General features: G+C 36.5%; 1 protein-coding gene across 3 annotated transcripts in view; it reads right to left on the bottom strand.

Annotated features, from left to right (window-relative positions):
• Positions 1–532: 532 nt before the first annotated feature.
• The window catches only part of LOC107567448 (small conductance calcium-activated potassium channel protein 2-like), a 37,501-nt gene continuing 17,184 nt past the window's right edge, over positions 533–20,849 (bottom strand). Inside the window, exons 3-8 of one of the 3 annotated variants that reach the window (XM_016253128.1) lie at positions 19,044–19,462; positions 17,151–17,292; positions 16,966–17,076; positions 14,626–14,753; positions 14,477–14,515; positions 14,317–14,390 (exon numbers count right to left, since the gene is read on the bottom strand). In XM_016253128.1, coding sequence (XP_016108614.1) covers positions 14,506–14,515; positions 14,626–14,753; positions 16,966–17,076; positions 17,151–17,292; positions 19,044–19,462 — 810 coding nt within the window. In that variant the 3' untranslated portion in view covers positions 14,317–14,390; positions 14,477–14,505. Of the gene's footprint in view, positions 612–14,242; positions 14,391–14,476; positions 14,516–14,625; positions 14,754–16,965; positions 17,077–17,150; positions 17,293–19,043; positions 19,463–20,849 lie in introns of those variants that run through there. The other 2 variants (XM_016253127.1, XM_016253126.1) reach the window with 2 other exon arrangements.

Here is a 20,849-nt window from a genome sequence, read left to right on the forward strand (position 1 = left end):
GTGCCGTTTGAGGTCGTCACATTGCTTTCCTGAATTAAGTCCCCCGGGAGGACTTGCTCACCTGATATCTTTCCATCATTAGTTACTGAGAAAAGTCTCTCTGTGATCCTGTCAACAGAGAAACAGCATCATTTATTGAGGTAAAAAAAAACAAAAAAACAAGACAAGATATGTGTGGACGTTTCCATTTCAACCGCATTATCCCCAGTAACCTCTGATGGTGTCATCAGAATTTGGATAATACTTTATTGAAACCATAAGGCTTTACAGTAAAATGCAACTTGGCCATATGATGGCGAAAGTCTTCTCCGGAGACGCCGGCTGGGCTGGCAGCTCTAGCTGCTCTCGGAGGAAGTAGGCGGCGCGGTGGAAGACGATCGGCGCCGGGAGACGGACTGCGAGCGCTCGTGGCTGTGTTTGTCGTACGGCTGGAGTTGCACCTCCAGGAAGTCCCGGTGTTGCTGGCTGATCACCTGACTGATGAGGCCTGGAAGCGCCTGCAAGTTGCTGAGCAACGTCTCCAGTTTGGTCTCCAGCAGCGCGATCCTCTTCTCCATGTCCTCGCCCCGCTCGTTCAGGTCCGAGACCAGATCGTACATGATGTTTTGAGTCTGAGGTGAAGCGAGGGAGAGGTTATAATTAACAGAGATTCGTAAATGATCATGTTTTGTAAGCATGCGTGATCAGGTTTTAATAAACATTTTAAAAGATGACAAAATCAGTCATGTGACATGTCAAACCCTGCTGCATGCTCTAAAAAGCACTGGGGTGATGGATTGCCCTGATGAGAAATGAACTACTTCTTTTACCGATATTCACAATTTTGTCTATATGTGAATATTGGTAAAATACAGGTCAAACTGATTATTGGCACTGATATTTTTTCTGATAAATTGACAAGAATAGTCTTTTTTTGAAAATTAACTACATTTTTTAACAATACGCACAAACGTCTGAATATCGGTTAAGTGCAAACATAAGTAAAAATATCACACAAGTGTGAATATCTCTAAAAATATCAGTCAAACCGTTTTGGGGCCCTGCACCTTAGCAATGCATAATGCTTAATCATTTTCTCTAAAATATCGGGTCTAGCGATAAATGGCACCATTTGGTGGGGGGAAAGCTAGAAAGAATATTTCTTTACAGACAACTTCACAGATAAAGTAACTTATTTATTGTGCTATCAGAATTTGTTCTCCAAATTAGAAATGTGTAGCTTACTAATAACAGTCATAATAATGATCAACTTATACAGCATTTCAGCGGTCACTCAATCTCTAGTAAGGAGGACTCAGAGTATTTTTTAAGCAGATTATTGTGTGGTTGCAAGGGAGATCTTTGTGGCTGCTTACTTATTTAAAAAGATAATAACACTGATATTCTGGTCTCTAGAAATGGCTCAGCTCCCTCCTACTACACACCTTCCCTTAACAAGTCACATGATTTGAAACATAATTCATGTCTGTAGTCGGTAAGGGTGTGGGATGAGTTATGCAATGTAGTAGAAATGTGTAGCTTACTAATAACAGTCATAATAATGATCAACTTATACAGCATTTCAGCGGTCACTCAATCTCTAGTAAGGAGGACTCCGAGTATTTTTTAAGCAGATTATTGTGTGGTTGCTAGGGAGATCTTTGTGGCTGCTCACTTATTTAAAAAGATAATAACACTGATATTCTGGTCTCTAGAAATGGCTCAGCTCCCTCCTACTAAACACCTTCCCTTAACAAGTCACATGATTTGAAACATAATTCATGTCTGTAGTCGGTAAGGGTGTGGGATGAGTTATGCAATGTAGTTTAACACTTTGGCTTAGAGGTTTGTTCAAATCCCTCACCATAAGTATGAGCAATAGTGACACTTGCCTTAGCAAATACTACTAAAGAGAACAAACGAAAGAAACTGTCTCCATAACTTTCTGAAGAAAAGCTTACAAATAATATCATTATCCTAAAAATGAACAAAAGAACTTGAAAAATTAAATGGATCACAGGTGTGGAAGCAAAAGTTGCAGAAGCACCATATCAGGGCCCGCGGGCTGTCTGAAGGTTGCAGAAGCACTGCAGTTGCTTAAATTATTTTAAGCTGCATTATAGGATTCATTGCCACTGGGAACAGCTGCAGCTATGATTAATGTTATACTGCCCTCTGATGGTGAGAGGCAATTATGGCAATGATAAAAGGAGACAGAAATCAGTATGTCATATCACATCACACTCCGCCTCAATGTCACCCTCTCCGGTTTCTTTGGGAGGTGCTGGACAGGAGGGTAATTGGGTAACACTAAATAATGGCTCTCATGGCAAAGCCCTGACAGGGGTTGCTGGAATATGACCACTGCGGATGTTTGAATGTCACAGCTCCGGCATGCGAGAGAGTGTGTGCTCGTGCGAGAGGCTGTTCCAGCTGACTCATCAGATCTCGAGTGTATCCCTTTCCCAGGTTGCTGTGGGTTTTGCAGAGTCAGGCTGGCAGCATGCCTGGTATTCCCCAAGGCTCGCTATTTAGTCCGTCTAAAAATTGCCGTGAGGGAAGTACAAATGCAGGGTTTCAAATTTATCAGGCTATTTTAACATCTCAGGTATCCCATCAGTTATTCTTTTTTCTAAGGAGATGAAAGCTTTTCCAGACCATTAAGCAGCATGATGAATTGTGCATAGCAAGAGAGAAATAAATAGCAAAAGTGAACATGAGGACATTTTGTAAAGGAAATATAATAAATGAACTGACATCAACCATATGCTTAGTTGCTCTTTGCAAGGAAACAAATGATCAGTACCACATACTGAAACCATATTGTAGACGAAACAGAGAAAAAAAACAAATCAAATTATAAAATCGTGTCTGTTCATTTGACACCTGTAGACTTACAATATATTAAAATTCACTCAAAGGTATCTTACCTTTGCAAGGTCCACTAGAGAGTTTGCTTGGTCATTCAGCTTGCGTTGCTCCATTTTTACACTTCTTAATCTGAACACAAGACCATTCAGAGCCCAATAGTGGCAAGCGGTCAGTACAAAAATCTTTTGACAGGTTCTCCATTCACAAGCCACACATTTCGGAAGCACTCCCAGGACATGCACAAGACATGAGGAGAGAATGCAGGGATTGAAGGAAGACTGAGGCGCATGCAAGTCAAAACTTCAGTGGGAAGAAGCTGTGGACGAGGAACGTCGCTTTTTCCACACCTCTTACAGGAACAGAGCGATGCTTGATCAACATCTGATGGAAATTATGAAAATATAATGACCTTATTGATGCATACAAAAGTACACCTGAGGCTCTGATGATAGATTTTCTAGTTATTAGTGAGGAATTGATGATATATTAGAAACCTTCCAAAAAAGCTTCTCACTCAAATCCATACTGTTAGCATTAATTATTCATCTCCTCCATTTAATTAGGTTTCTCAGGAACTACTTATCTTCACTATACATTAAGTGTTTTCTTCTCTTGTTCTCAAGGGCACTGCAAACAGCACTCCTGCGAGACGTGTGCGGGTAACACACATAAATTGCGGTTTGCATTCAGTATGTTTCCTGACTCACAAGGGAGAAACACAAGAAAGCTGTAGCCTACTCTGTTCTGGGGAAAAGGGATTGAATCACAGCCGGAGATATTTGTAATCATTGCTGAGAAAGAGCAACATTTAGCAATTCATTGTGTGGAGACTGACGCATTAAGCGTCGAGTTAAACTCCCTAATTAAACTCAGAGTTTGATGACAGATCAGAGAACAGACAATATAGGCGGCCTCCGGGGACTGGATGGTGATTGGCCCAGATGTAGCAATTTCCATCCCGGAAGGCTGCAATTCTGCTGCCAACCACCGCTTGAAAAATAAAAGCACCACGCAACAGAATAGAAAAACCAGTGGAGTCTGTCCAGAGACTACTGGATGAATCACACACAAACATGTCCAGGTCAGATTTTATAACTAAGCCAGAAAAAAATAAGCAATTTTATTTTGTATACAGAAAATTAACTGTTTTTAGGACCATTAAGATCGTTTGGATTGACATTTTCATAACAATTAAGCACTATTATTTACCCGCTAGTTCTCATAACTGTAAAACCCCTTATTTCATTTCAACTATCAACTATAAAGCTTTTAATTAATTTTTAAAAAAATGTATATTAATTAGATATTTTATAATAAAATAACTCGTATAAATAAAATAAGTTACAGTAACAGCGATTCTGTTCAAATAATCTTGTTGCCTTTATTTATGCTTATGTTTAATTTATATGGCATTTAAGCATTTTTTACAATATAAAATTTGTGTGAAGAAAAACTTACTGTAATACATTCCATTGTCTACTTTTTTTTTTTATAATAATTCCCATTATTCTGAGATATAAATATACTAGTTTAGTTTATCTGAATATTTAAATATATACCTATATATTACATTAAAATATTTTATAATGTAAAATAGCTTATGTAAACAAAATAGAATGTACATTAAACACATTTTTTTTTGCTTAGTTTGTTACATTAAAACATTTTTATAATATAAAAATAATTAGTTTGAAGCACTTCAATAAATATCAATATCAACATTATTATTATTATTACTTTTACATTTAAATTTATTGTTTAAGTCATTGTTTTTGACCCATTATAGTTATGAGAATAACAGAAGTAAATGTGTTTAATTGTCATGGGGGGGAAAATTAGTCCAAATCTAATGGTCCTTAAACAAAAATAATTTTCTTTAAGTGAAAGATTATACATTTTTTCTGTTTAGATTTTTTTTTTTTTTTGGTGGTGGTGAAATATGACCAGGACATCTCCACAGCAAATGCCAGGCACTTCATGTAGACAGATATAATTGATTTTTAATTCCTAATGTTGAAGTATTGTTTTACAATATAAGTATGTCCTGAGAGAATGTCTCCATTAAATTCATTTTACAGTTGGATGACCGATAGCTTTTAGAGAGAGGAACTATATCTGACCATTAAAGACATGAAAAGCTTTTCAAAGCATATATAACTAAATCTAATTTATCTGGGGAGCCTCGCATCACATTTCTGCATCTATTGTGCCAATGCTAAAGCAGAGCCGTGCATTTGGCAAGCATCCGCTTTTCACATCCAGGGTATACTTGAGGAGAGCTCTAGCCTACACGCTGTACATTAACCAAGCTTCATTCATGAGGCTCCTTCTGTTCCCCGAGACGTGTGTGTGGTGAACATTAGCACCTGCTGGGGCAAAGGGAGCAGTGCATTTTGGGATAAAAGTCCATCCAGAGGCTCCCTCGGGCACCTGCTGACCTTAGCTTCTGAGAGCTCTTGCTCGCTCGTACAATCCCACACCGAGGCATCAAGCTGTTTGGGTTTCTTTCTTTCTCCCTGCGTGTGATTTCTTGCAGTCAGCCTGATTCACCACATGCTGGTCTGGGCTGCAGTGAAACAACGTAATTGTTCCTAGCAGCTGAAGCAAACGTTACACCCATTTGCCTCGCTGCATAAGCTTCAGGAAATGCTGAAGATGTGGGGAAACGTCCATTACGACTGGCAAATTCAGCGGCCGGGCGAGTCGCATGATGACTAAGGGCTTCATCTGCTACGTTACCGGTCATCCAAGTGGGAAATGAAGGGGTGGAGGTGGGGGAGGGTGGGATATGCAGAGACAAATGTTGTTTCAGGAGCTACTCGGATTCCATGAGCCCAAAGATGCAAAGATGAAATAGAGCTGAGAAACTGGATGTAAATTAAAGAGTTCAGGAACGGTCATCGTTTGACTCATGGAAGCAAAGTAAAGTTTTTAATCAGTGGCTGTCTGATTAAATGTCCCAAATAATCACATTCATGCAACAATGGAAAGAAAACACCCTCTATTATTGATAACTGAAATTCATTGGATAAAATGGTCATGTATAGTTGGTTCGGTTTGTTTGTGTCAGCGCTGGTTTTAGGACGGTGCAGCTGGGAAATGGCTAAAAAGCTAATTGAGTGAATTTCACAAAATCTCCAGGTCACATTTCAGCTCAAAATCAAAAGAAAAAAATATTAGAAATAAATAAAAATAAAAATTTATGAAACATAATAATTAAATTATGATTTTGTTTTTCATTAAATATTTTATTTAAAAAAATTAATTTAGCTTTTGTCAGAGTGTGATATGCAGTGAGACTTTTTTTCATTATAAATTAGCACAACTGATCCCCACACATCTCTGCATTTATCTTATTTTATTTATTTTTAAATTCTCATTATTACTTCAAAATCAAAAGTTGCTCTAATGTGATTTTTTACATTTAAATCAAGTTAGCACAACAAATACAATCACAATATATAAAGACTTAATATTTTAAACATTACATATTTAAATATATACACACAAATACTGTCATGATGTCTAAATACTTTATATTTATACATATAATAAGAATGAGGTTTGGGCACTATAGTACTGAGAACTGGTGGAAAATGTGCTTAACTTTAACGGCACTAATAAAAAAATTAAAAATAAAGTCAGTGTTGATAGCCTGGTGCGACATACAGCACTGTTGCGTTATGGGTGTCACGAGTTCGAATCCCGACTCGAGGACCTTTCCCGATCCCGCTGTCAGTGTAATAAATTTCATAAAAAAAGCAACTAAAACAATATATAAATTCTAATTTAAAAACCTGGATGTTCTTGAAAAGTTTCACGAGATTCAGCTAATTAGCAACTGTGTTAATAAGCTACATTTAATGTCCTTGATTGTCTCTAATACTCCATTTGTTAAGGTTATTAATTGTAATGAAAAAATAATCTAAGTATGTGGAAACTTTAAAAACTTCAGCAAATATTTTTTAACTATATCAAGCATGATTTAAAGAATGAATTTCACTTATCAAATAAGGGCGTGTACATTTTTTTTTCTGCTCATTAGATAGAAATACAAGCTCTCATTTGCATGCACACAACAGATCTGTATCTAAAGGTGAGGCGAAGACTTACTTTCGAGCTCTATTGCATTGTGTTGACACAAACAGGAAAAAAAGGAAACATAAAATAGAAAAATGAATTATCACAACAGTTAAAATGTGGCATGATTATTCTGTTCAGATCTCGCTGCAACCTCAATTGACACACAGTCATCAGGAGAAGATTCCGGAAGATTCCGGAAACATTCCATTCTGCTCCGCCCACTGACCGCCATTGTTAGGCTTACCAAACTACATGCTACTCATAATTCACAGCTAGCCTTTTAAAAAAAGAAGTTAGCTACTTAAATATATTAAAAAACGATGACTACAATACCTACTTTCACACAAAACCCCAGTAAAATTAGCTAGATTTACCACATCTGTCATTCACACATACAGCGTTTTTCCATTTTCCATCCATATACTGCTACTCCAACATTGCTGCTAAAACGCAGATTCCATTAACTTCAGCAAATAAATTTACACTAAATACAAAGAAAAACCTCAGAATTCATATAAGTGATTCATAACTAACAGCGGTAATTAACTAATAATTTATTTTGGGGAAAAAAGAAAGTTAGCAATGAAACAAAAATAGCAATGTAGCGTTTGTCACATTACAATGTTAAAAGTACTTCAACTTTTTAAAAATGTGTGTCTAGACCTTTTGTTTTTTCATTATATCTTTAAAAACGTGTTCTGTGTTAATGACCCCTTAATGTCCGTTCACACCAAAGACAATAACAATAACGCTAAAGTTTAAAAAAGTGAAATTAACAAAAAAATATGTATGAAAATGGTTAAGTTCACACCACAACTATAACGATAATGACACACAGGAATGATATTTTTGCAAGCGCTATTTTCCCATCTGATGAACAATAAAAACATAATGATAAAAACAACCAATCAGAATCCATCCAGCTTTAAAGAGCCTGAGCATTTAAAGGGGCAGGCAACAAAACTGCAGTGCGCACTAATAGTAAACAGAAAGCTATTGTGGATGCATCATCAACTATATCAATATAGTTATCGTTATTTACAATTCGTAAGACGTCACAAGGTGGTCATGGTACTCTCCTGAACATGCATCGCGGACTGACACAGAAGAGAAGAAATTGTTAAATATAGTCATTACTTTTTTGTTACTTACTTTTGTTTTCTTTGCACACAAAAAGTATTCTCGTAGCTTCATGAAATGAAGCTTGAACCACTGATGTCACATTAACTATTTTAACAATGTCCTTTCTGGGCCTTGAACGTGTCAGTTGCGTTACTGTCTATGCAGGGTTAGAAATCTCTCAGATTTCATCAAAAATATCTTAATTTGTGTTCTGAAGATGAACGAAGGTCTTATGGGTTTGGAATGACATGAGGGTGAGTAATTAATGACAGAATTTTCATTTTTGGGTAAACTATCCCTTTATCATGTGTTCATATGGATGGTAATTAGGGTTGCAAAGAGGCAGCACATTTTTGGTACATTTCTGGACACTTTTCAAAAGTTTCCGAAAATTTCCAACATTTTCCAAAGGTTTCCAACAAACACTGGAAAGTTTCCGGAAATGTTCCACCCCTTTGCAACCCTAACGCTAGTAGTTATTATTTACAGTTAGTAAGACATTGCAAGGTGGTTTCTACAGCATATCTGTGGTTACGAGGATGTTGTTGGATGGTTGCTAGGACATTCTGAGTGGTTGGTAGGATATTTAGTGTAATTGCTAGGGTTTTGGCTGGTTGCTAGGGCATTCTAAGGGTTGCTAGGTGGGTTCTAAGACATTCTAAATGATTCTAGTTATCTTTATATTTGTTGTCTTGGTGTGAACAGGTCTTTACTGAAACATGAAGCTCCACCCCAAACTCACGCCATTGGTTGAGGCAGAAGAAAAACCAGCTGTTTTGGAAGCACCACAAATACGCAATGTTTGCACTCTTTGGATTGTCAAACTTTATCCTAAACCATAAAGAGACCCAAGAAAGAGCAACTTATTATGGAGTGCATCAGATTGTCTCTCTTTCTGACCTTCATTAACGCGCCAGATGCGCTGTGTGTCAGTCTTGCACCACTCGTTTAGCTAACGACACACTGGCCCAAGAGTGCCGATTCTACAGACCTAAAGCAGGGGATTGGTGGCACAGCAGGTGGTGCATGAGATGCTGCACACAGGCTTGAGTTACAGCTGGCACCACCCACGCAACCACCCACCCCCTCCTCCCATTCTGCACGTGCAAACCACGGACACTCTCTCCCCGTCCCCAAAGCCACCTTGCGCAACCTTGGTTGTGACGTGCCATCATCATCATCGCCCAGTCAACAGCGCATTTGCTTATCGCAGTCCAGCAACAGAGGACAAACAGAACTCCAAAAACAAGATGTGTTCCTTATTTCTTGTGTGGCCTCGGCATACGCAGGACATCTAAAACGTACCTTGGCCTGAAGATGGCCTGTAGATAATTTCAGGCAATTCGCTATTCTAGAACTAATGCATGATAAGAACGGCCTCAATCAGTGGAAATCGATCCTAGTCATCCTCATTATGCAAAACGGCATTTAGTGTTAAAGGACACACGGCGGAGCCATTGGTGAAGACTGAGCCAACTGGGAAGTTTCAGATTTGGCCTGCGAAGGCGGTTTCCCGTCTTTATGGGTTTGGAACGGGGCCAGGTGCTCTTTAAACATAAAGGACATTGAGCAGAATCAGGGGGAGCAAATTAAAGTAGAAGATAGAAAACCACAGGCCTGTTAAGACAGGCACCGGCCGTATCGACGCTCACATATAGTCTTAATGAAGGCATGCGTACACATATACAACCATAAAAACACCAGAACACACACTAATGGTTTTACAAAGAGCCGGGAGCGATTTGACCATTAATCTGCAGTGTCATGTGTGTGAGCAGTAGCCTGTGGTTTATGCGTCCTGACTGAACATTAGCCCGCTCGCCTGTACTCCCAACATTGCTGCTGCAAGCAATCTCAGACTGTTTTCTTTCAGCTATGTGCCTATAAAAAGAGCCAGGACATTGTGTGATGTTACCCTCAGCGTTATTAGCTGTGATGTATCATGCAAACCACAAGAGGAAAAACAGGTTTTTACTTCTTCTTAACAAAAGTTTTTACTACCGTGATGCAAGGGTGTTTGGAGTGGTTGCTAGGGGTTTCAGTGTGATTGCCGGGTGGTGCTTTGTGGCTTCTAGGGTCCACCTGGTGGTTGCTAGGATCTAAATGGAGGTTGCCTGGGCATTCTGGGGATTGTTAGGACGATCTAGGTGGTTGCTAGGTGGTTCTGAGTGGTTGCTAGGGTTTATCTAGTGGTTGCTAAGAGTTCTAGGGGTTGCTAGGTGGTTCTGAGTGGTTGCAAGGGTCTATCTAGCTGTTACTAGGAGTTATAGGTGTTGCTAAGTGGTGCTGTTGCTAGGTTGTACATGGTGGTTGCTAGAGGTTCTGGGTGGTTACTAGGGTCTATCTAATGGCCACTAGGAGTTCTAGGGGTTGTTATGTGGTTCTGAGTGGTTACTAGGGTCTATCTAGAAGTCGCTAGGAGTTATAGGGGTTGCTAGGTTGTACATGGTGGTTGTTAGTGGTTCTGGGTGGTTTCTATGTGGCTGGTGGGTTGTTCTGTGTAGTTGTTATGGTCTAAACTGTAGTTGCTATGGGGCTGTCTGGGGGTTGATAGGAAATTTTAGGTGTTTGCAAATGGAGGTTGTCTGGGCATTCTGGGGTGGTTAGGATATTCTAGTTGGTTGCTGGGTCATTCTGTGGTTGCTAGGGTCCATCTAGTTGTCGTTAGGAGTTGCTAGGTGGTTCTGAGTGGTTGCTAGGTTGTTAGTGCTTTTTTCTGTGTGGTTATGGTCTAAATTGTAGTTGTTATGGGGTTGCTAGGACATTCTAGGTGTTTGCTGGGTTTGTTCTGTGTGGTTGCTAGAGATACAGAGGTTGTTAGGACATTGCGAAGTTCAATCTACTAGGGAGTTAGTAAGACATTGTAAAGTGATTGCTATGAAATTCTGGGTAGTTAGAATGATGTTGCTAGGGTGTTCTGCATTGTTACTACAACATTAAGGTGGTTGCTTAGTGGTTTGCCTTAGCAAACACCACCATAGATGCAGAACAAAATGAGGGGAAATTAGATAAATGTTTTTTGCAATTGCGTGTGCAAAATTATATCAATGTTTATAATTTTTTCGATTTAGCTAATTATGCCGAAAGTACATCTTTCAATAATGAATATTTGTCTTTACGAGCATGGTTGATTTAGCTAATTATAAAAGAGCAGCGTGAGACAAAACATACAGAAGGCATTCAATACTCTCATCTAAATGCGTGAAATGCATCTCCTCCAGCTCAATCACGACCAAAGCTTAACAGGACAAATAAATCTTATCGCTGAAAAATGATTTAATGTTTGCTTTATAGCTAGTATAAAACCTGGACACAACGCTAATGTCATAGAGCAGATGAAAAGTGGGACAGAGTGATGAATAAACTTCAAATGAGGAGAGATATAGAGAAAGGAAGAGAGAGTCCAACAGAAAGGCGGTAAAACTCGTCCCGACACCTTCATGAATAGTGAAACAGGAGTAAAGGACGATAGGATGTGCTCTCCACATCCGTCATGGTTTCCAGTTGCTTTAGAGATGCTCCTTATTCAATATTAGCTTACACGGCCCACAATTACAGCGTCAGCCATGGACTTCAAAGCCGCTTTGCTGCTTTGATACTGTTGCTTTGAGAGATACACACTACCTGAATTCAGCTCAGTTTAATTACAGTATTTCCTTAGGTCTTGTTGAAGATCATTTTAACCTTTTGGTAGAGTGCTTTTTGAATTATGATATGCTTTTGAAAACAGTTTTGTATTTAACTCAATAATTAAAGGCATAGACACACAAAAATGAAAATTCTGTCATCATTTACTCAACCTCAAGTTGTTCCAGACCTGTATAAGTTTATTTCTTCTGCTGAACACAAAAGAAGATATTTTGAAGAATGTGGGTAAAAGATGACAGAAATGTCATTTTTGGGTGAACTATCCCTTTACGGCATTCCTACTACTTTTTTTACAATTACAATTATTGTGATGATATGATATTGATGATGAGACATTGAAATTCTGTCTAATACAGCTAAGGTAATAATTATTTTTATTGTCAGTAACCAGGGGTGCACATAAGTGGTGTGCTGGTGTGCATGCCCGACCAAAATAAAAAAAGTGCTGTGTTAATAAATTCAGCCCGCTCATTTATACAGACATGGCTGACAGCTGGTAATGTGCACTACCACAGTTTTATATTGACTTTTATATTGAGTTTATATAACTGTAATGCTGTATAAGATTTCTATTCGAACTGAAAGTATAAGTCTAGGCTATGCGCTGCTATTTCATAGCAAAATGCAAAACCACTAACATGCTTCACTCGGCAGCGCTAAACCTGGCAGCGCATATGCTTACATGCTAGCAATCCGCCAAAATAAAAGCTTGTTGATATTAGGTTTGAAAATGATGCAAAATTCATAAAAAAAAATAAAATGTAAATATTAGCATTTTTATACTATAAAATATATATTTTTTAATTTAATACTCACTTATTTTTAAATATAATAGTATCATCACATTTTATTATTTTTATAAAAAATTTAAAGCAATAATATTATTTATTATTACTATTATTAATCTTTATAGTTATATTTAATGGGTCAAACTATGAGCACCAAACCAAATTTCCAGGTGTTCTCATGAGAACTAGACTGAAAAACTTATGTGCACCCGTCGATAGACTGATACATGGCTGATATTAAAAATAAAGTAAATAAAACAAAACACTAAAAAACAAGTATAATTTAGGAATTACAATATTATAATATACAATATGAAAATTAGATATTCATTTTGAGATTTCTTAAAGATGACATTCAACAGTGTTATTAAATCATTAGTGGGTTTTAAAGAGTAACTTTAAAGTAAGAGTATTTCAAACAATCTCCAATAACAGATGATAACCTGATAAAGTTATATATATATATATATATATATATATTTCTAAAAGTATTAAATATATGCATTAAATTGATCAAAAGTGTCAGTAAAGACATTAACAATGTTATAAAAGATTTCTATTTCAAATAATTGTAGCTATTTTGAACATTCAAAAAAGAATCCTGGAAAATAAATGTATCAATTATTTCTGAAGGATCATGTGACACTGAAGACTGGAGTAATGATGCTGAGAATTCAGCTTTGATCACAGGAATAAACTACATTTTACAATATCTTCTAATAGAAATAATATTTAGAATAATATTTTGTGAAATAATAATATTATATATATAATATAATAATTATTAGAGTTTTTACTGTATTTTTGATCAAATAAACGCAGCCTTGATGAGCATAAGAGGCAAAATAAATACAAAAATGATTTTAAAAAATCTTACCAACCCCAAGCTTTTAAATAGTAATGTATATGTGACCCTGGACCACAAAACCAGTCATAAGGGTACATTTATTTGAAATTGAGATTTATACATAATCTGAAAGCTGAATAAATAAGCTTTTCATTGATGTATGGTTTGTTAGGATAGGACAATATCTGAGATACAACTATTTGAAAATCTGTAATCTGACGGTGCAAAAAAAATCAAAATACTGAGAAAATTGTAGAAGAAGCTCTTAGCTATGCATATTACTAATCAAATTAAGTTTTGATATATTTACAGTAGGAGATTTACAAAATATCTTCATGGAACATGATTTTTACTTAATATCCTAATGATTTTTGGCATAAAAGAAAAATAAATCATTTTGACCCACACAATGTTTTTTTGGCTATTGCTACAAATATACCCCAGCGACTTAAGATTGGTTTTGTCGTCCAGGGTCACATAAGATCCTGAAGTATTGCGCACCTGATACACTAATGTGCTTTACAAACATAAAATACAGTTTTATATGATTTAGAAGTTTAACACACAACTTATTCTCATTAAAAGACAAAGATAGCTAGTAGAAGATAAAATCTGTTAGTTGGAAAAAGAAGTCAGTTCAGAATTATCTTTTTTTTTCTTACCATTAATGGGCATCTCAACCATTTAGTGGAGGCTCATAGTACAAGGTTTGAAGTGTTCCCTGTAATTGTATTGCTGAGAAAAGAGTGTTTTGTCTGTGGTAAAGACTCATGGTAAAGTGCTTTATATCATAACCCAACAATAAATAGCCACAATTTCGAGCTAGTATCTCTGAGAGTGGCTGAAAATAAAACATAGTGAAGAAACTACAAACCCACAGGGTTTCAGCTGAAATGAGGTGGGTTTATAACCATTTTGCCTTTTGGGTTTCCCAAATAATCAGTCACTGGAAGAGAGTGACATTTACAGGGCACGTACGTCCTCTTTTAGATGGCCCATATATATCAAAAGCAAGTGTCCTCACTTGTGCTTTACTGAGGGCTGAATTAACCCTATAATGGAAGAACAGAGCATCAATACAACAAATGATACTAATTATCTCAGATCACCTAAACAAATATGATACAAACGGATTTACCACACAAATGAATCCGTCATCAGCGACTCCTACTCTGGGCTACAGGTGTCAAACAATTCAGAGCTCAAACCATTTAAGTCTTACTGAAAAACAGACACACACATAAAAGGCACGAGAAGTCCTGCCGGGTCTCCAGAGGTCTGACTTACTGGTGAATGGCTTGAAGGAACTTGCGCTGATGTTTCCTGACTTTGGAGTGGTCCATCTTCCTCACCAGCTTGGTGTTTTTATAAATGAGCCACGTCTCCCTGAGAACATTAGCAGCTGTGTTTTTCACCTGTGGGAGAGTTAGCATTGTAGCATTCAGCGCTCAGTCCTGCTGAGGCGTCCTGGGCCCCGATGTTTGAACGTGGCTTACTTGGTTAGCATAATAAGTTTCAGGACAGCGTAAACTTGGGATATCTACTGGAATAGTTGGCTTGCTAGCAATCAGGTCCAAGATATGTTGTTTTCTTATCTCGAAATGTGATTTAGCTGTGCTTTTCAATGCGATTAAGTAAATAGGACAGGGGCTCAGAGACGGGCGCTCCAAAAATGTCAAAAAATGACCATAAAAGCTTGACCAAAACATAGCAGATGGGACACTGTTTGAAAAAAATATATATATTTTGGTAACACTGTAGAGCTTCAAAGTTGGGTTCAGGAAGTAAAAATCCCATTTATTTTCTCCATTGAGCAACTGATTTTTAACAATAACTTATAAACCTTTAAAGACAGACCTACAATGAGCTACGACGTTGTTGATCGATGGTAAATGCTTCTGCTGAAGCCATCGGCCCACACTTGGTTTTTTTTCATACTAGTGTTCATCAACGTGAAAAACTACATTACCCTTAATTCTGCAAAGAAATCCACCAATCAGAGAATCGTGACAAATATAACTTACACAGTGCCATTCAAAAGTTTGGGATTAGTAAGATTTTGAATGTTTTTTAATGGAGTCTTTTACGCTCATCAAGACTGTATTTATTTGATCAAAAATACAGAAAAAGTGTGAAATTTATTTGCAATTTATAATATTGGTTTCCTATTTTATTATACTCTAAAAAGTAATTTATTCCTGTGATGCAAAGCTGAATTTTCAGCATCATTACTGATGATCCTTCAGAAATCATTCTAATATGCTGATTTATTATCAGTGTTGAAACTGTTGTGCCGCTTAATATTTTTTTGGAACCTGTGATACTTTTTTCTTTGATTCTTTGATGAATAAAAAGTTAAAAAGGACAGCATTTATTCAAAATAGAAATCTTTTAACAAAGATTAGAATCTTCTGACAATCGAAGTCTTTACTATTACTTATCCATTTAACACATACTTGCTGAATAAAAGTATTTGTTTCTTTAAAAAAAACAAAACTTTTGAATAGTAGTGTATATTGCAACACAAAATTACTATTTTGAATGAACACTGTTCTTTTTAACTGTTTATTTATCAAAGAATCCTGAAAAAATATCACAGGCCACAAAAAATATTAAGCACAACTGTTTTCAACATTTATTATAAATCAGCATATTAGAATGATTTCTGAAGGATCATGTGACACTGAAGGATCATGAAGACTGGTGTAATGATGCTGAAAATTCAGCTTTGATCGCACAAATAAATTATATTTGAAAGTATATTAATATAGAAAACTGTTATTTTAAATTGCAACAATATTTCACAATATTACATTTTTTTCTGTATTTCTGATCAAATAGATACAGCCTTGATGAGCATAAGAAACTTCTTCAAAAAATCTTACTGGTCCCAAACTTTTGAATGGCAGTGTGTATAAAATCAACACCTTTAATAGTTTTTTATTCATCTTTTATTTATCATTATTTAACATTTTGAATTTGATTATGTTGTTCGCAATGGTTCAGGGGATTGTAGTTCATTGTAGTTCTTTCCCTCGCTAAAGCAGTTACCGTACACAGTTTCATACCTTTGTACATTTTTTTGCTTCAAATCAGTTTGTAATGTTGTGGTTCACCTCATAGCTAGTTGGTTTGGTTCATGGCTTACCATCTTTATCTTTAATAGAGACTTTTATAAAGTCCCTATGGGAAAAAAGAATGGCAAATATACTTCCAGTTTGGTGTTTTAGCGTATTCAGCTAATCGTAAAAGAATATACTTCGTTTATGTGACAAAGCTTATCTGGCTAACCAAGTAAGCCATGCATGAAGAATGAAAGCCTATTTTTTTTACATTTCCAGCCTATTTCTCACATTTCTGACAACGTCGTAACAGTTTTTACCATCATTATTAGTAATCTTCCTCTCAAAAAGCTGAATTTTGTGTATTTTGAAAATTGGGTTTCAAAACATTGTTTTGTAAGCAGCGTGTCACCTTAATACATTCAAACATTTTGTTTATATTTAATAAATGCAACTTATTTTCCACTTTGCATAAGCTGGATATTATTTTCACAGGTTTGCAGGGATTAAGAATAAACGGTGACATACGACGCCACAAGGCTCAGGTTTAGGAGTTCAGACTTACCCTTTTTGTCAGCTGGGTGTCCATCATAAAGTTATGTACATGTTTTTCGGCTTTGGTTAATTCCAGTTTTTTTGCGACCACAGCGACCACCAAAGCAGTGCATCCGGCTCCCTGACAAAACAAACAGCCTCCTTAAGCTTTCAGGCTAAAACAAACCCTACATTACGCTGAGATACGGCACTTACCATAATGCCGGTGAGGAGACAGACTCCTTTCCCACAGTATGTATTAGGGACCATATCCCCATATCCAATGGTTAGAAAAGTTATTGAGATCAACCACATGGCTCCAAGGAAATTGCTGGTTACGTCCATGTTGTCATGGTATCTGGTAAGGGTAAAATGGCATTAGAAAAACAACTACAATTACTTTACGCCTACCTATGACTGACTTAATTGCAAGTTAATCAATCAGCCTTGAAAATTGTGCTAATTTGTCTCACATTATACATTTAAGTAGTGCTTACTCCACCGCAGCAGTTGGACATGCTGTCGTTGCTGTAAGCTAATACTTAATTGGCTAATTGAGGCATCTAGCTGAGTTGGGACACAATTGACTCAGTTTCCAAACCTATTTAACTGCTGTTTAAAAGGTTACGCAGCTCACAGAGGCTCTCCAGGTCTGCAACGGGAGAGATTTGATACTCTATAGGGTTTAACAGGTTGAGAGAAAGGCACAGTGTCTTTTTTTCCGAAAGGATGCATTTTTGATACTTAGAGCTCAGTTTCTAGAAAGTGGGAATATTTTACTTCTATACAATTGTATATAATTGAAAATACATATATACAATATCTAATTGTATGCTGTAACGATGCCGCACCCCCAACAATAGGAATTGTGTCGATCTTATTTTCTAAATTAAATCACCTAGTAAAGTGTGAATTACCACAAAATAAATGTATGAATTTAAATTTGTATAATCAAAATAATCTTAAAATATATAAAAATATTATTTATAACATAATATATTTTAAAATGTATCTCTACATTTAAAAAAAAAACTAACTCACCTAGTAACTGTAAGTTACCAAAACACGATTACATGATAACTGTATAATGTAAAAAATATATAAAATATAATATAATATATTCTAAAATGTATATATACATTTTCTAAAATACTCACCTAGTAACTGTGAGTTACCATGAATTTATGACAAGTGTATAATTAAAGAATATATAATATAATATAATATAAACTCTTATATATATGTATATACATATACACTTATATATACATATATATATATGTGTGTGTGACCCTGGACCATAAAACCAGTCATTAGGGTCAATTTTTTAAAATTGAGATTTATAAATCATACATCATCAATAAATAAGCTTTCCATTGATGTATGATTTGTTAGGACAATATTTGGCTGAGATACAACTATTTGAAAATCTGGAATCTGAGGGTGCAAAAAAATCTAAATATTGAGAAAATCGCCTTTAAAGTTGTCCAAAAATGTATAAAAAATTAAGTTTTTATATATTTACAGTAGGAAATTTACCAAATATCTTCATGAAACATGATCTTTACTTGATATCCTAATGATTTTTGGCATAAAAGAAAAATCAGTAATTTTGACCCATACAATGTATTTTTGTCTACTGCTCCAAATATACCCCAGCGACTTAAGACTGGTTTTGTGGTCCAGGGTCACACGCCGCCTGGACTGTGAGGGCGTGCGAAAGGTGGCCCGCTTTGTTGCTCTGACAGTAGAAGTTTGTTTGATGGAGAGATTTTTAGGAGGTCTTTGAGACACACTTAAAATTGTATGAATTTCTACACTATTCATATATACCAACAATTACACAGTAGTAGTAATGTTATTTTGGTAATTCACAGTTACTTCATGTATATGTATATATATATATATATATATATATATATATATATATATATATATACATATACATGAAGTAACTGTGAATTACCAAAATAACATTACTACTACTGTGTAATTGTTGGTATATATGAATAGTGTAGAAATTCATACAATTTTAAGTGTGTCTCAAAGACCTCCTAAAAATCTCTCCATCAAACAAACTTCTACTGTCAGAGCAACAAAGCGGGCCACCTTTCGCACGCCCTCACAGTCCAGGCGGCGATGATCCACAGAGAAATGGTGAACACCAGCAGCACTGTCCCGGGACAGATAGTCATGAGGGTCTTCATGACAAAGCGTGTGTTGAAGTTTATCTTGTTGAGGGCACCGATACTGCGCGACGACGCATCGGTGAAGAGTTTGCTATGCAGCAGCATGACGCGAGCAATGAGGTACAGACGGAGAAACATGGGAATGGACAGGATGATATCCACGTCAGCGTCTGTCTTGGACGGTGCGTAGGAAAAGGCGAGCCGCGCCGTCCACGTGAAGGTGTAGTTGCCCGGGATGGGGTGTATGGCGCACACCAAGATCTCCAGACAGATGAAGAAGATGCGCTCGTAGGTCATGGCTATCCTCCAGTCGTCTGCAGCGTTGTCCACCATGAAAAGCTATCAGGAGGAGAAAAAAAGCAGAAACAAATTAAGCTGTAGAAGCAGGGGGAAAAAAGACAATTTCATCTTCCAGAAATGCAAATAAATAAATAAATAAAAACTAGGGCTGTCATCGTTAAGGCGTTAACATATGCGATTAATTTTACAATCCTTAACGCATTAAAATAATTTAACGCAAAATTACTGAAGCACAACTTCTATTCTACCCCTTTAACCCAATTTTGCTTCTCTGCTTGTGATTAGATAATTTTAAGCCACTAAACTCCGGGAAAGTTTTCAGTCCAATGATCCAGTAAGTGAATGCATTCAAACAATCTGTCCAAAACAGCGCTAATATAAAGGAAACCAGGCTGATTACATCAGAGATTGCTGAGAGAACAGAGACTCGCGTTGCGTTTTAAGTGAATTATTCATTCCAGTGTGTTTCGCTTTTAAACACGAGCTCTGTCATATTCTGTGATTGTCTCTGAAGAGCGCGAGCCCTCACACAATGTGCTGTGTGAAGTACAGACTGAACGGATTGTCAACACATCCCACCGCTGTATGGCCAGATGAGACGCAAGCTACGGTTTCTCGACTAGATAACTAGTCTCGCTAGTAAAGTTTTGATGGATGAAGACTGCAATCAAGGTAAAGACGATTGCGGTGCCGTACAGGAGTCGTACAGTAAGCACGTGTGAGTCCGTTATAATAATGCGTGTATGAGTGCACTTGACGCACTGATCGCACATTGTATTTATGCACAGGCACAGACATTTCCGTACATTCACATTGTTTCCACACACATTCACGATAATGTTTTGATTGGTCATGTTTATGTTGCTGTGTTTAGTTATTCTGAATGGATCCGTGTACTGTAGTAGATATATGCAGTCAGGAGGCGGGTAGTTTAGTTTTTTTTTGGCATCTCCATGTGGTCCCGTTCGGTATCGCAACTTGGCTTCTCTAAAATGTAAAAAAGCTCTTTGCTGTTGCACTGTACACATACTATAAAATTCAGATTTTTTTTTTCTTTCATATGTGCTTATATGGGCTCCTTATATCATTTGGTGTCTTTTGGAGTTTTTTGTGTCCTTTTTTGGAAAGACATCTAAATTTATCTTGAAAAAAATCTTGCAGAAAATACTGATTTTTGAGAATCACCCTTCAATCTTTTGGTTTACTTTGCTGGATATAGCAAATGATGACAAAATAAACATTTGAAACAAGATAAATGGTCTATGCTTAATTTCATGAAGTGTGCGATTAATCACAGAAAAAGGATGTGATCAATTAGATTTAAAATTTTAATCGATTGACAGCCCTAATAAAAACTAATAATTATTATTATTATTATTACTTATGCAAAAAACTAATAAGGAAACAGAAATAGATTAATTCTTAA

The sequence above is a fragment of the Sinocyclocheilus grahami genome, unplaced genomic scaffold, assembly GCF_001515645.1.
Source record: "Sinocyclocheilus grahami isolate Dianchi unplaced genomic scaffold, SAMN03320097.WGS_v1.1 scaffold1159.1, whole genome shotgun sequence".
NCBI lineage: Eukaryota > Metazoa > Chordata > Actinopteri > Cypriniformes > Cyprinidae > Sinocyclocheilus > Sinocyclocheilus grahami.